The 11,926-nt window shown below is 38.0% G+C and overlaps 1 protein-coding gene across 1 annotated transcript in view; it reads left to right on the forward strand.

Annotated features, from left to right (window-relative positions):
- The window catches only part of Terb1 (telomere repeat binding bouquet formation protein 1), a 45,748-nt gene that overhangs the window by 33,137 nt on the left and 685 nt on the right, over positions 1 to 11,926 (forward strand). Inside the window, exons 14-18 of the mRNA XM_005345529.3 lie at positions 3,998 to 4,062; positions 4,346 to 4,438; positions 5,876 to 6,025; positions 6,836 to 6,901; positions 11,259 to 11,381. Of these exons, the coding sequence (XP_005345586.3) occupies positions 3,998 to 4,062; positions 4,346 to 4,438; positions 5,876 to 6,025; positions 6,836 to 6,901; positions 11,259 to 11,381 (497 nt within the window). The remainder of the gene's footprint in view (positions 1 to 3,997; positions 4,063 to 4,345; positions 4,439 to 5,875; positions 6,026 to 6,835; positions 6,902 to 11,258; positions 11,382 to 11,926) is intronic.

The raw sequence follows: 11,926 nt of genomic DNA on the forward strand, positions 1-11,926 counted from the left end.
AAAAAAAAAAAAAAAAAGAAATTCTGATCCTCTTACTTCTACCTCCCAAGTGCTGAAATTGCAGGCAAGTATGACCACACTTTTACAGTGCTGGGGATTGAACCCATGACCAGTTGATGCTGGATAAATACTCTACCAACTGAGCTACATCCCCCAGCTCTAAAGGTTGCATTGTTGTTTGTTTGTTTTCTTTTTTGAGACAAGGTTTCTTTGTGTAAAAGCCCTGTCTGTCCTGGAACTCTGTAGACTAGACTGGCCTCAGACTCACAGAGATCCAGCTACTTCTGCCTCCTGAGTGCTGGGATTAAAGGTGTACACCACCATTGTCCAGTGTTCTAAAGGTTTTTTTAAAAATAATTTGAATGAGGAGGTATGGATGCTAATTTAGCAAGGGCTTTGCATGTTGTTCTCAGAATATGGAAGTTTAACCCACAGAATGTGGGGAGCCCATGAAGACATTTTTGCTTATTTTCTTTTTTGAAACAGGGTCTCATGAATACAAAAAACGCCTTCAACAACCTGTGTAACCGATGATGACCTTGAAGTTACCTTTATGTATACTAATACCCCAAGTTTATATGATTCTAGTGATCAAAGCCAGGGCTTCATGCATTTTAGGCATGCATTCTACCAATTGAATTATGTCCCAAGTTCCTGAAGTTGTGTTGGATAGTTTTATGCCAACTTGACACAAGCTAAAGTCATACATGAGGGAAGAATCTCAATTAAAGAAATACCTCGATAAGATCGGGGCTGTATGGAAGCCTATAGGACTTTTTTTTTTTTTTTAAAGAATTAGTGGTTTATGGGACAGGGCCTAGCTCATTGTGAGTTTTGCTTTTCCTGGGCTGGTGGTCCTGGGTTTTATAAGACTGTGCAAGCTATATAAATGATCAGGAATCACAAATGCAAGTACAAACAAAAGAATACAAGAGATGGAGGAGAGAATCTCATACTTGTATTTGTCTTGTACCTCCTACTCAATCCACCAAACATAACTTGAAATTTAGTATTCACAAAAAAATTAATAAAATTCTTAATACCAAAAAACAACTCAAAGTCTCCAAATTTTTTAAGTAGGATTTCAGTATTGATTTTTTTTTTGTTAATGTAGCTTTTAGAAAGCAAAGCATAGATTTACACAGGGCTAGAGATTAGCAATAATCATTGTTGGCCAGGTGGCACATACCTTTAATCCCAGGATTCAGGAGACAGACACAGGTGGATCTCTGTGAGTTAGAGGCAAGCCTGGTCTATAGAGCAAGTTCCAGGACAGGCTCCAAAACTATACAGAGAAACTCTGTTTCCAAAAAAACTAAACGAACAACAAACAAAACCAAAATACCAAACCAATAATCATTGTTAATATCTGTGGTAGTGTGAAATTGGTCCCCATAAAAGGGTTAGTTATGACAAAAGGGTTAGTTATGAATAAAGGGTTAGTTATGAATAAAGGGTTAGTTAAGTTGGTAGTTTGTGCCTAGTGTGCACAAAGCCCTGGGTTTAATTCCCAGTACTGCATTCAGTAGTCATAATGACACATGCCCGTAATACAACACTCAAAGTGAAGGTAGGGAGATCAGGATCTCAGAGCCATCTTCAACTACAAGTCGAGAGCCAGCGTGGGCTGTGTGAGACTGTCTCAAAACACAAAATAAACATATACCTTGCCATGTCTTTTTTTTCTCTTTTAAATATTATATTTATTTATTTTCATTTTATTTTCTGTGTATGGATATTTGCCTGCATGTATGGCTATGTACTGTATGCATGTTTGGGGCCTGCAGAGAGGCCAGAAAAGGGTGTCAGATGCCCTGGAACCTGAGTCACAGATTACTGTGAGCTACCCTGTGGGTGCCGGAAATTGAACCTGGGTCCTCTGGAAATGGACTACTTAACTACTGAGCTATCTTTCCAGCCCCCCCCATCAACGATTTATTTGCCAGACACAAATGTATGGTTTTTTTTGTTTTGTTTTGTTTTTCTGAGATTAGATCAGGTTGACCTACAACTCATGATACTCCTATTTCAGTCTCCCAAGTGCTGGGATTAGAGGTATATGTCCTATGCCCAGTTTACAAATGGCTATTGTCTTAGTTAGGGTTTCTGTTGTTGTAAAGAGACACCTTGACCACAGCAACTCTTATGAAGGAAAGCATTTAATTGGGCCAGCTTACAGTTCAGAGGTTTAGTCCATTCTGGTGGGATATGGCAGCATGCAAGCAGACATGGTGATGGATCTGCAGGCAGCAGAAGCCGCTGTGTACCACACTGAACATAGCTTGAGCAAAGGAGACCACAAAGTCCACCCCCACAATGATACATGTCTCCCCTAAGTCCACACTCATTCCAACAAGGTCATGCTTCCTAATAGTGTCACTCCCTATGAGCTTATGGGGGCCAATTGCATTCGAACTATCACAGATAATGACAGTGATTATTGTTAGATTATTGTTTGCTATCCTGTCCTCTGTGTTCTTCTCCCACTGATTTTGTTCTCTCCCTTTTGGCCTTCATTTCTTCATTTTCTTCCTCTTCTTCCTCTTTTTTTTTTCTTGAAATCAAGTCTGTATTCCCAGACTGTCCTTAAACTCACTCTGTATTAGAGGGTGACTTTGAATTTTTTTTTATCCTTCTATAATACTAGGGATTGAACCCAGGGCTTCACAAATGCTAGGCAGACACTTTACCAGCTGAGTTACATCCTAGTTCATCTTTTCTTTTAAATTTTTTTCTGTATTCTTTTTTTAGAACTCAGACTATTATTCATTGATCCATTTCTCCCACTTAAATACTTTGTCATATGCTAGAAATCAAACAGGTGTGTGTCCTTTACCACATAAAGTGAGTGTGTTAACACATAATTCCAGCACTTGAGAGGTAGAGGGTAGAGGTAGAAGGATAAAATATTTCAAAGTCTATTTGATTAGTTTTTCACCAAGGCCAGCTGGACTGGGACTGAATGAGCATGTGATCAAACCAGACTCTCTGAATGTGGCTGACAATGAGGGCTGACTGAGACGCCAATGATAATGGCACTGGGTTTTGATTCTACAGCATGTACTGGCTTTTTGGGAGCCTAGTCTGTTTGGGTGCTCACCTTCCTAGACCTGGATGTAGTGGGGAGGGCCTTGGACTTCCCACAGGGCAGGGCACCCTGACTTCTCTTAGGACTGGAGGGGGAGGGGGAGGGAAGTGGGAGAAGGTGGAAATTTTTAATTAATTAATTTAAAAAAATTTCAAAGTCACCCTTTTTACAGAGCAAGTTTAAGGTCAGATTGGGATATAGGAAACTTGGGTTTTTTGTTTTGTTTTGTTTTTTTAGAGGGAGGGGAGCTACATCCCTAGCCCTCTGTTAGTGATTTTTTTAAAAAATAATATTTTGCTTATATCTTCTTTTAATCAATGTTTTTACTCTCTGGAGTCTTGTTTACTTCTACAAATAAGACACTGACTATTGCAGACCCTACTTTAGCCAAATTTGTTGGTGTGGTAGTCAGCTTTCTGCCATTATTACACAATACCTGAGGCAATTAACTATTATAGAGAATAGGTTTATTTTGACTCATGGTTTGGGAAGTTACAGCCTGATATGGTGGGCTAAGTGCCCTTTGCTTTGGGGTCTCTAGCAGGGGCAACATAGAGGGTCAGGAGCATCTGTTGGAGCAGACTACTTATCTCATGAGCTAACAGAAACAGAAGAAATAGGACAATCCAGGGTGGTACAGTCCCCTTCAAGAATGTACAGATGGTGACTTTAAGACCTTGTATACGGCCCCACTTCCTAAATATCTCAAAGTCTCCCAGTAGTGCCAAGCTGAGGATCCGGGCTTGAATGATGGACTTTGGGGGGCACACTTGACATTCAGATTATAGTAGTAGGTTTTGGAAACAGCTCCATCTGCCTGCCAGACATTCAGAACCACAATACTGTTTAAAACTTCCCCGACGCCACAGAATCTTTATTTCTATTAATGTAGTATTCATTTTCTTTTAGTGACCTTGTTGTTAAACATCCAGTTCACACTGTCAAAAATAGAAAGCAGCAGGTACCAGTAACAGGTATGATTTAAAATGTTTCTTCTTTGGTATTTCAAGAAAATGGGTATTTGGATGACTGAAACTCAAATGTAAGTTAATATATCTGTTCTGTGTAAGCCATACTTTTGTCTCTGGCCTTTATTACCATTTATTCTTATCCAGGATCTTTCTCTTTATCCACTAAGATGACTAGATATGTAGTCGTGAGAGAAAAATGTATGGAAATCTAATGTTTAATAAACATTATAAATTTCAGAATCTTTTCATTAAACAAAAAAAAAATCAATGTTTTGCATTTTTTCAGATCCATTTACATTGTGTTTAGACATAATAGATAAAGAAGTTGGTTTTCAAGCAACTGACAAGTCTTCTAAAATGTTGAAATATAAATGCTCAGGTGAATATCTTTTAATTATAATAATTTTATAATTGAATCTGTATCTGCTACTTACTGTAATTTTTAACACTTCTGCCTTATTATTTAATTTCATCTCTTTTGAATATATGACAATCCAAAATTTGAAAGCATTCAAATCAATATTGTCTGTTTTGCATTAGGTCATGTCCACATGAGTAAATGCAATTACTATGTCTATTATTGTTATTTATATCACAACACTGTCTATAACTTTAAATGAGCAAGATAAATATGTTTTCAGAGAATAGAAAAACATTTATATTATGCTCTAAAAAGGTATTAAGTATTCCATATATAGTTTTATATTGCTAGTAAATTTATTAATGTTCCTAGTGTCCCATGCCCCACTACTGATTTTTTCTATAAGATTTTATTGCTCTGATCTAAACTTTTCTCTTCATATCCTACAATTTCCTCTTTTATTCTTTTTCTTTTTCAAGCAGGGTTTCTCTGTGTAACAGTCCTAGCTGTTTGTCCTGGAACTAGCTCTTTAGACTAGGCTGGCCCCAACATAGTCTGCTTGCCTCTACCTCCTGATTAAAGGCATGCACCACCACTGCCCGGCTTCCTCCTTTCTTCATGTTCACTGTTCTATAGAGAAAACTGAGGTTTCATGTTCAGCTCAGAACATCAGTATTGTATTTTAGATGAAGACTTTCATCTGTTACTCTGAAGCTGATGTATAACCATATACAAATCCCATATCCTCTCTCGTCTGTTTAATATAATTGTAAACTCTTTCTTTCTTTTTTCTTTCTTGTCTTTCTTTCCTTAGCCCTTTTTCTTTTTCAGAACTGAACCTAGGGCTTTGCACATGCTAGACAAGCACTGTACACTGACCTGTAGTAGCCCTTTAATTTTTTGTCTTGTTTTGTATTTTTGAGTTTTTTTGTTTTGTTGTTTTTTGTTTGTTTTGAGACTAGTTTTCACAAAATTGCCCAAGCCAGCATTGAACTTGCAAACCTTTTACCCTCCTGCCCTGGCCTCCTACGAACCTTCGATTGTAGGCATGTGTTGCCACAGTGAGTTGGATGCTTCTTTTCTGAGTGATTGTAACCTCTTATTTCTTTGTATTTATTTATTTTTTTACTCTCTGAGATGAGTTGGGGTTTCTTGAAATACTTCATACATTTCTAATTTTACTTCAGTTTATCATCTTAGAGATTGTCTACTTTCTTTTTTGCGGGGGAGGAGAGGTTCAAGACAGGGTTTCTCTGTAGCTTTGGAGCCTGTCCTGGAACTAGCTCTTGTAGACCAGGCTGGCCTTGAACTCATAGAGATTCGCCTGCCTCTACATCCCAAGTGCTGAGATTAAAGGTGTGCGCCACCACCACCTGGCATGGTGTCTACTTTCACAGCGTTATTAGTATATAATTTTAGAATATCTATATGTCAACTTAATTTGTTTTCTTTCAGGTTGCGTAGCGGTAAGAAAATTACTCAACAGTCGAAATTTTAGCAAGCTTTTGCAGTCTTGTACATACCAATGTGATTATCATAAAGTCATTATGGAAGCTGAAGATAAATATAAAAGTGAATTAAGGAAAGCACTTATCTGTGACAAAGGTAATTAATTTAGCAACTTTAACTGTAATTATGGCTACACATCCTGAACTATCATCTAAAGTATTAGGTATATTGACTAGAGAGCGTAAAATACTGTTGAAAAGAAAAACCTATCTCTAGATTACCAATAACTTAAGATATACTAGAGTAGATTTAGTCTATAATGACTTAAAAATTCTCTGTAAACTGGGTATGGTGGCACACACCTGTATTCTCAGCCTTTGGGAGGTAGAGGCAAGAGAATCAGGAATTCAGGGCCAGCCTTAACTATACAGAGTTTGGGGCCACCCTGATCTTTCTGATACTCTGCCTCAAAAAACAAAAAGAGATCTAGGTGTGGTGGCACATGTCTTTTATTTTCAGTACTTGGGAAGCAGAGTTAGGCAGATCCCTGAGTTCAGGGACAGCCTGTTTTACATAGCTAGTTCTTGGACAGCTAGGGCAACACCGAGAAACCCTGTTTCAAACCTAAAACCCCAAAAAAGTCAGTCTGGGGAGATGGCTCAGCGGTTAAAGAGCAGTTAACTGCTCTTACAGATGATCCAGGTTCATTCAGTCTCAGCATCACAACCATCTGTAACTCCAGCTCCAGGGAATCAAACACCCTTTTCAGGCACACATGTAGTATGCATACACACATGCAGGCAAAACACTCACACAGTAGGAAATATAATAAAAAACAAAATTACCTCTAGTTCACTTAAGGATTCCCACTAGAAGAGGGTAAGACGTATCATACTATAATAGAATTGATATATGACTACTTAGATTGATATCCTAAGTATACTAAATGTTTTCTATATTTTTCAGAAATTTTGCTGACCCCCCGTAGAAGAAGACAACTTAGTAAAGTGTCTACTGCCTCTGAAGGACTAAGTGAATATATTTAATTTTTAAATAAGCTTAAATCCTACATATTTCTAAAAAGAGAGCAGATCAATGACTGTTCTCATTAATTAGTTACAGTGATAACCCTTGTCTTATATGAGATTATACCTACTGAGAAGAGACAACCTTTTCCTCTCTATGGTGTTTGTTTACTTGCTGCCTGCCACCTGGGGAAATTCTCTCTAGGAAACAGGCATTCCTTTTTATTTATTTATTTTTAACTGGCTTTGTAGATTTTATTTTGATTTTATGTGTATGATTATTTGCCTGCATGTATGTATGTGCACCAAGTGTATATAGTGTTCATGGAGGCCAAAGACGATGCCAGATCTCCTAAAACTGGAGTTGTAGAGGCTTGTAAGTCACTGTGTAGGTGCTAGGAATTGAACCCTGGTCCTCTGGTGCTCTTAACCACTGAGCCATCTCTCCAACCCTGACATTTATTAAACATCAGATACATGTTAGGTGTTTTATAGATATTATGTCCTTTGATTGTGTTAATTATCATTTAGAAATCACAGGACTTAGATTCAAATGCAAGACACCTAGAAATGCTTGTTATATCTGGTTCAAATTTCAAGAAAGTTATTCTGAATACAAGTACATCAAAGAGACATTATAGAAGGCTTCTGCTCATAACTACTCAATTTTAAACAATAAAATTAAAGAGACAAATGGAGTAAATTAAGTTTCTCTTTTAAAATAAAAATCCTTAGTAAGTTAGCTTATAGAATGCTAAGGAATGGGAGATGAGTCAGCTGAAGTGCTTGCTGTACAAGCGTGGGGAACCTGAGTTTGGATCTCTAGCGTCACATAAATGCGGGACATGGGGGTACATCTGTAGTTTAGTGCTGGCAGGGCAGAGTCAGGCAGATACCTCCCCGAACCAGCAGGCTATCCAGTCCTGCCAATAGGTGAGTTTCAGGTTCAGCTAGAGAACCTGTCTACAAGATTTAGGTGGCAAGCAATAAAAGGAAGAAATCCAACATTGACCTCTGACTTCCATATATACTGATTGATTGATTGACTGACTGATTGATTGCGTAATTTTAATTTAACTGTAAGGTTAGTGTTTTTCACTTTTCATCATTCCAAATTTATCAGAGAGATTTCAAGAGTGTTATCATTTTCTTCTAATCCTAGGAAACTAATACCTTCAGGTTAAGAAAGTGCAGTGGGGTCTCATTAGTGTCACCTGGAGATTAGTAATATCAATGGAGCTACTCTGTTGTTTATTACAGATTGTGAACTTGTGTATTCCACAAGCATTTTGTCTCATTTAGCATTTATTTGGTTATTTTTACTGCCAAACCTTGAAAGTTACTTAAAATTCACTTTATACATCTTGAGTCTTTCTCTGCATTAAAAGTTATTTGTGGAGCTGTAGAAGTAGTTCATCAGTTGAGAGTGCTTACTGCTCTTGCACAGGCCATGGGTTTTATTCCCAGTACCCATATCAGGTGGTTCACAACCACCTGTAACTCAAGTTCCAGGGGATCTGACACCCTCTAGTCTCCGAGGACACCTGCACTCATGTGATGCACATAAACTTATGTAGACTCATACATATACATAAAAATAAATAATTTTTTTAAAGTTTTCATAGCCTGGTGGTGGTGGTGGCACAAACCTTTAATCCCAGCACTCGGGAGGCAGAGGCTTTTGGATCTCTGTGAGTCTGAGGCCAGCCTGGTCTACAGAGTGAGTTCCGGGACAGCCAGGGTAGTTACACAGAGAAAACTTGTCTTGAAAAAACAAAGAGAGTTCTTCGGGCAGGTATGGTGGTGTGTTCCCATAATCCAAGCCCCCAGGAGGCAAAGGCATGAGAATTGCTGAAATTCAAGGCCAGCATAGTCTACATAGCAAGTTCCAGACCAGCCGGAGAACACACAAAGCCAGATCCTGTCTCAAAAAGTAAAATATAAAACCAACAAAAAGGTTGTTTTTGTCAGTTAAAATTAAGTACAGTGCCACTCTTTTAGATACTGAGTAGCTCAGTCTCCCAAAGGCTGGGATAACAGGAATAAAACGCTGTTCCTGGCAGGAATACCAATTTTTCCAAATAATAGTTTCTGTAGTAGCTATTACAAAATGGAAACTTTGTCCCATACAGACATGTTGCACTTAGAAATTTTGTTCTTAGTTCATTATGGTGGTGCATGCCTTTTATCTCAGCACTCAGGAGGTAGAGGCAGGTGGGTCTCTGTGAGTTTGAGGCTACAAAATAAGTTTCAGGACAGCTAGAGCTTTTACAGAGAAACTTTGTCTCAAAAAAAAAAAAAAAGAGCCGGGCGATGGTGGCGCACACCTTTAATCCCAGCACTCGGGAGGCAGAGACAGGCAGATCTCTGTGAGTTCGAGACCAGCCTGGTCTACAGAGCTAGTTCTAGGACAGGCTCCAAAGCCACAGAGAAACCCTGTCTCGGAAAACCAAAAAAAAAATATATATATATATATATTCTTGGCAAGGACTTGACATCAAATTATCAATAGATTTTTTTCAATAGTATCTTCAATGTAAATAAATAACTAAAAATTAGTCTATAATTAATTTATATTGAAAAATAATCAGCAAGCCTCATGCAAATGGGCATAATTATGGTTATATACTAATTATGCAGAGTGATCCTAAATACTGTTATGTGACATTGACTTCAAATACCAAATACTTATTTTAGTAGGTTAGTCTTAGTTAATTGAAAATAAGCAGTTAATAACTTGCCGGCTTTGTTAGAATTTACAAGAATATTTTGAAGAAGTATTAATTTGACTCTTAATCTCTCTCTTTTTTTGCTTTTTGTTTTGTTTTTTGTTGTTTTTTTGCAGCGGGGGTGGGGGGGGCGGTGGGCAGGATTTCTCTGTGTTGCCCTAGTTGTCCTAGAACTCACTCTGTAGACCAGGCTAGCCTTGAACTCACAGAGATCCGCTCTGCCTCCCAAGTTCTGGGATTAAAGGTGTGCACCACCATTGCCCAGTTTAATCTCTCTTTTAAGTCAAACTATGAATATTAATATGTGATCATTTTTCCCCTCTTGATTAGTTTCCCTTTCATATTAGGTGTCTCACTACCATTCATTTAACTGTAGTTTATACATAGACTTGAGCCTATCATTTTGAGGAATACCATGTAAGTATTGATGACTCCTCCAAAGTTCTTTCTAGGATGACTTGCTGTGTTGAGAGAATTTGACAAGTAAAAATTTCTAGAATTAAGCCCTCTTTCTTATTTTCTTCTGTAACACACAGTGGATATTAAGAATAGCACTGAGGCTGGGTGTGTGACTCATGTCTCTAATCCCAGAACTAAGGCAGAAGGCTCAGAAGTTTGAGGCAAGTGTGACTATATAGCAAGACTTTTTAGAAGCAATAATAATAATAATAATTTTTTTTAAATTGTACTCAAAAGGCCATGTAGTGAAGCCTTGAAGTGCAGAGTCTTTTTCAAAACTACCCAGTCCTCTGCTGTAGAATTTGTAAGTCAGGAAAATGGTAGTATTGGTGGAAATGGGGGGCTTTATGTGAACAACTTTTAAGGCCTTAGTATCCTAAAAGTTATAACCTTCCTAGTCCTGATTACAAGGGGATCAAGTCATTTATCAAATGAAACTTCAAAGAAACATTGGATAACAACAGTTTTCCAGCATTCCCAAAACTAAGGTGTAACTTCATATACAAGTTTTGAGATAGTTTTATCAATAATAACTTTTCTCTTAATAAGTACTGGTAATTGCCTACTGTATCTGAGATACTGTTCTGAACCTGGGCAATACAGTGGTAACTAAGCTACTCAAAAGTCTCATCCTTCATGGAGCTTGCATTTTAAATACCAACTACTAATAATAACACTGACTTCTCAGCTTCTGCTGGGAAGATATTCTCTTTTGTTTTAAACCATCGCATTTACCTTAGGAAGGTAAACAAATGGCCAGCACTATTTGCTTGCAAGTGTCAAATTTTATACATCCATCCCTTAAATAGTAAGTAGCATCCTCAAGCAGAAATGCTGAAACATGTCTCTCTGGCATCTGTCTACAATGCCACACAAGTTATTAGTGAACTCCAAAGTGGGAGGAAACCATTCCTGGGACTGGAGAGACAGACCAGCAGTAGAAGTGCTTGCAGCTAAGCTTGATGACCAGAGTTTTATCCTCAGAACCCGTATCAAAGTGGAAGAAGAGAACTGACTCCACAAAGTTGTTCTCTGTTCTCCACATGTATGCCATGGCATGAGCGTGTCCATACATATCACACGCACACACAGTAATAATAAAACTATTTCTTTATAATCATCACCAGGAGATAACTGAAATAACTGTTTACCGGCTGTGTATTCTTTCTGTTATAGAAGCTATTCATCAAAAACCAGATAGTCAAAAACTTCCGGGTTTGGGGGAGCATGCCCATAATACCAGCATTCCAGAAGCTAAGGCGAGAAGATTCCGAGTTCCAGGCGAGCATGGACTACATAGTGAGTTTGAGGCAAGCCCATGCTACATAGGAAAAGCCTGTCTCAGAAGAAAAAAAGTGAAGAGAAAAGAAAACCTACAGACTTCTTTTTCCATTATGTAACCTGTTTTGCTTTCATGTTTTGATAAGCTGAGCACCTCTTATAGACAGTACATCTGTTTTATTTTTTAAGTGAACTTCAAAAGACTCTTATTAAAAACAATGAAAACTGGTATTCAAAATAACAAATGTTATTCTCTATTCTGTGAAGTTATGGAGCCTTTGAGAAGACTGTATCTGTAAGATAGTTAAGATGTTTGTTAACCATCCTCACAGCAATGCTGCATTAAAATCTAATGTTTATAAACTTGTTTTTTTGATTGATAGATGTGGATAGTGTTTCAATGATTAAATTATAATATTAAAGAAATTACAGCCGGGCGGTGGTGGCACACGCCTTTAATCCCAGCACTCGGGAGGCAGAGACAGGCGGATCTCTGTGAGTTCGAGACCAGCCTGGTCTACAAGAGCTAGTTCCAGGACGGGCTCCAAAACCACAGAGAAACC

This window comes from Microtus ochrogaster, chromosome 4, assembly GCF_000317375.1.
Source record: "Microtus ochrogaster isolate Prairie Vole_2 chromosome 4, MicOch1.0, whole genome shotgun sequence".
Classification (NCBI taxonomy): Eukaryota; Metazoa; Chordata; class Mammalia; order Rodentia; family Cricetidae; genus Microtus; species Microtus ochrogaster.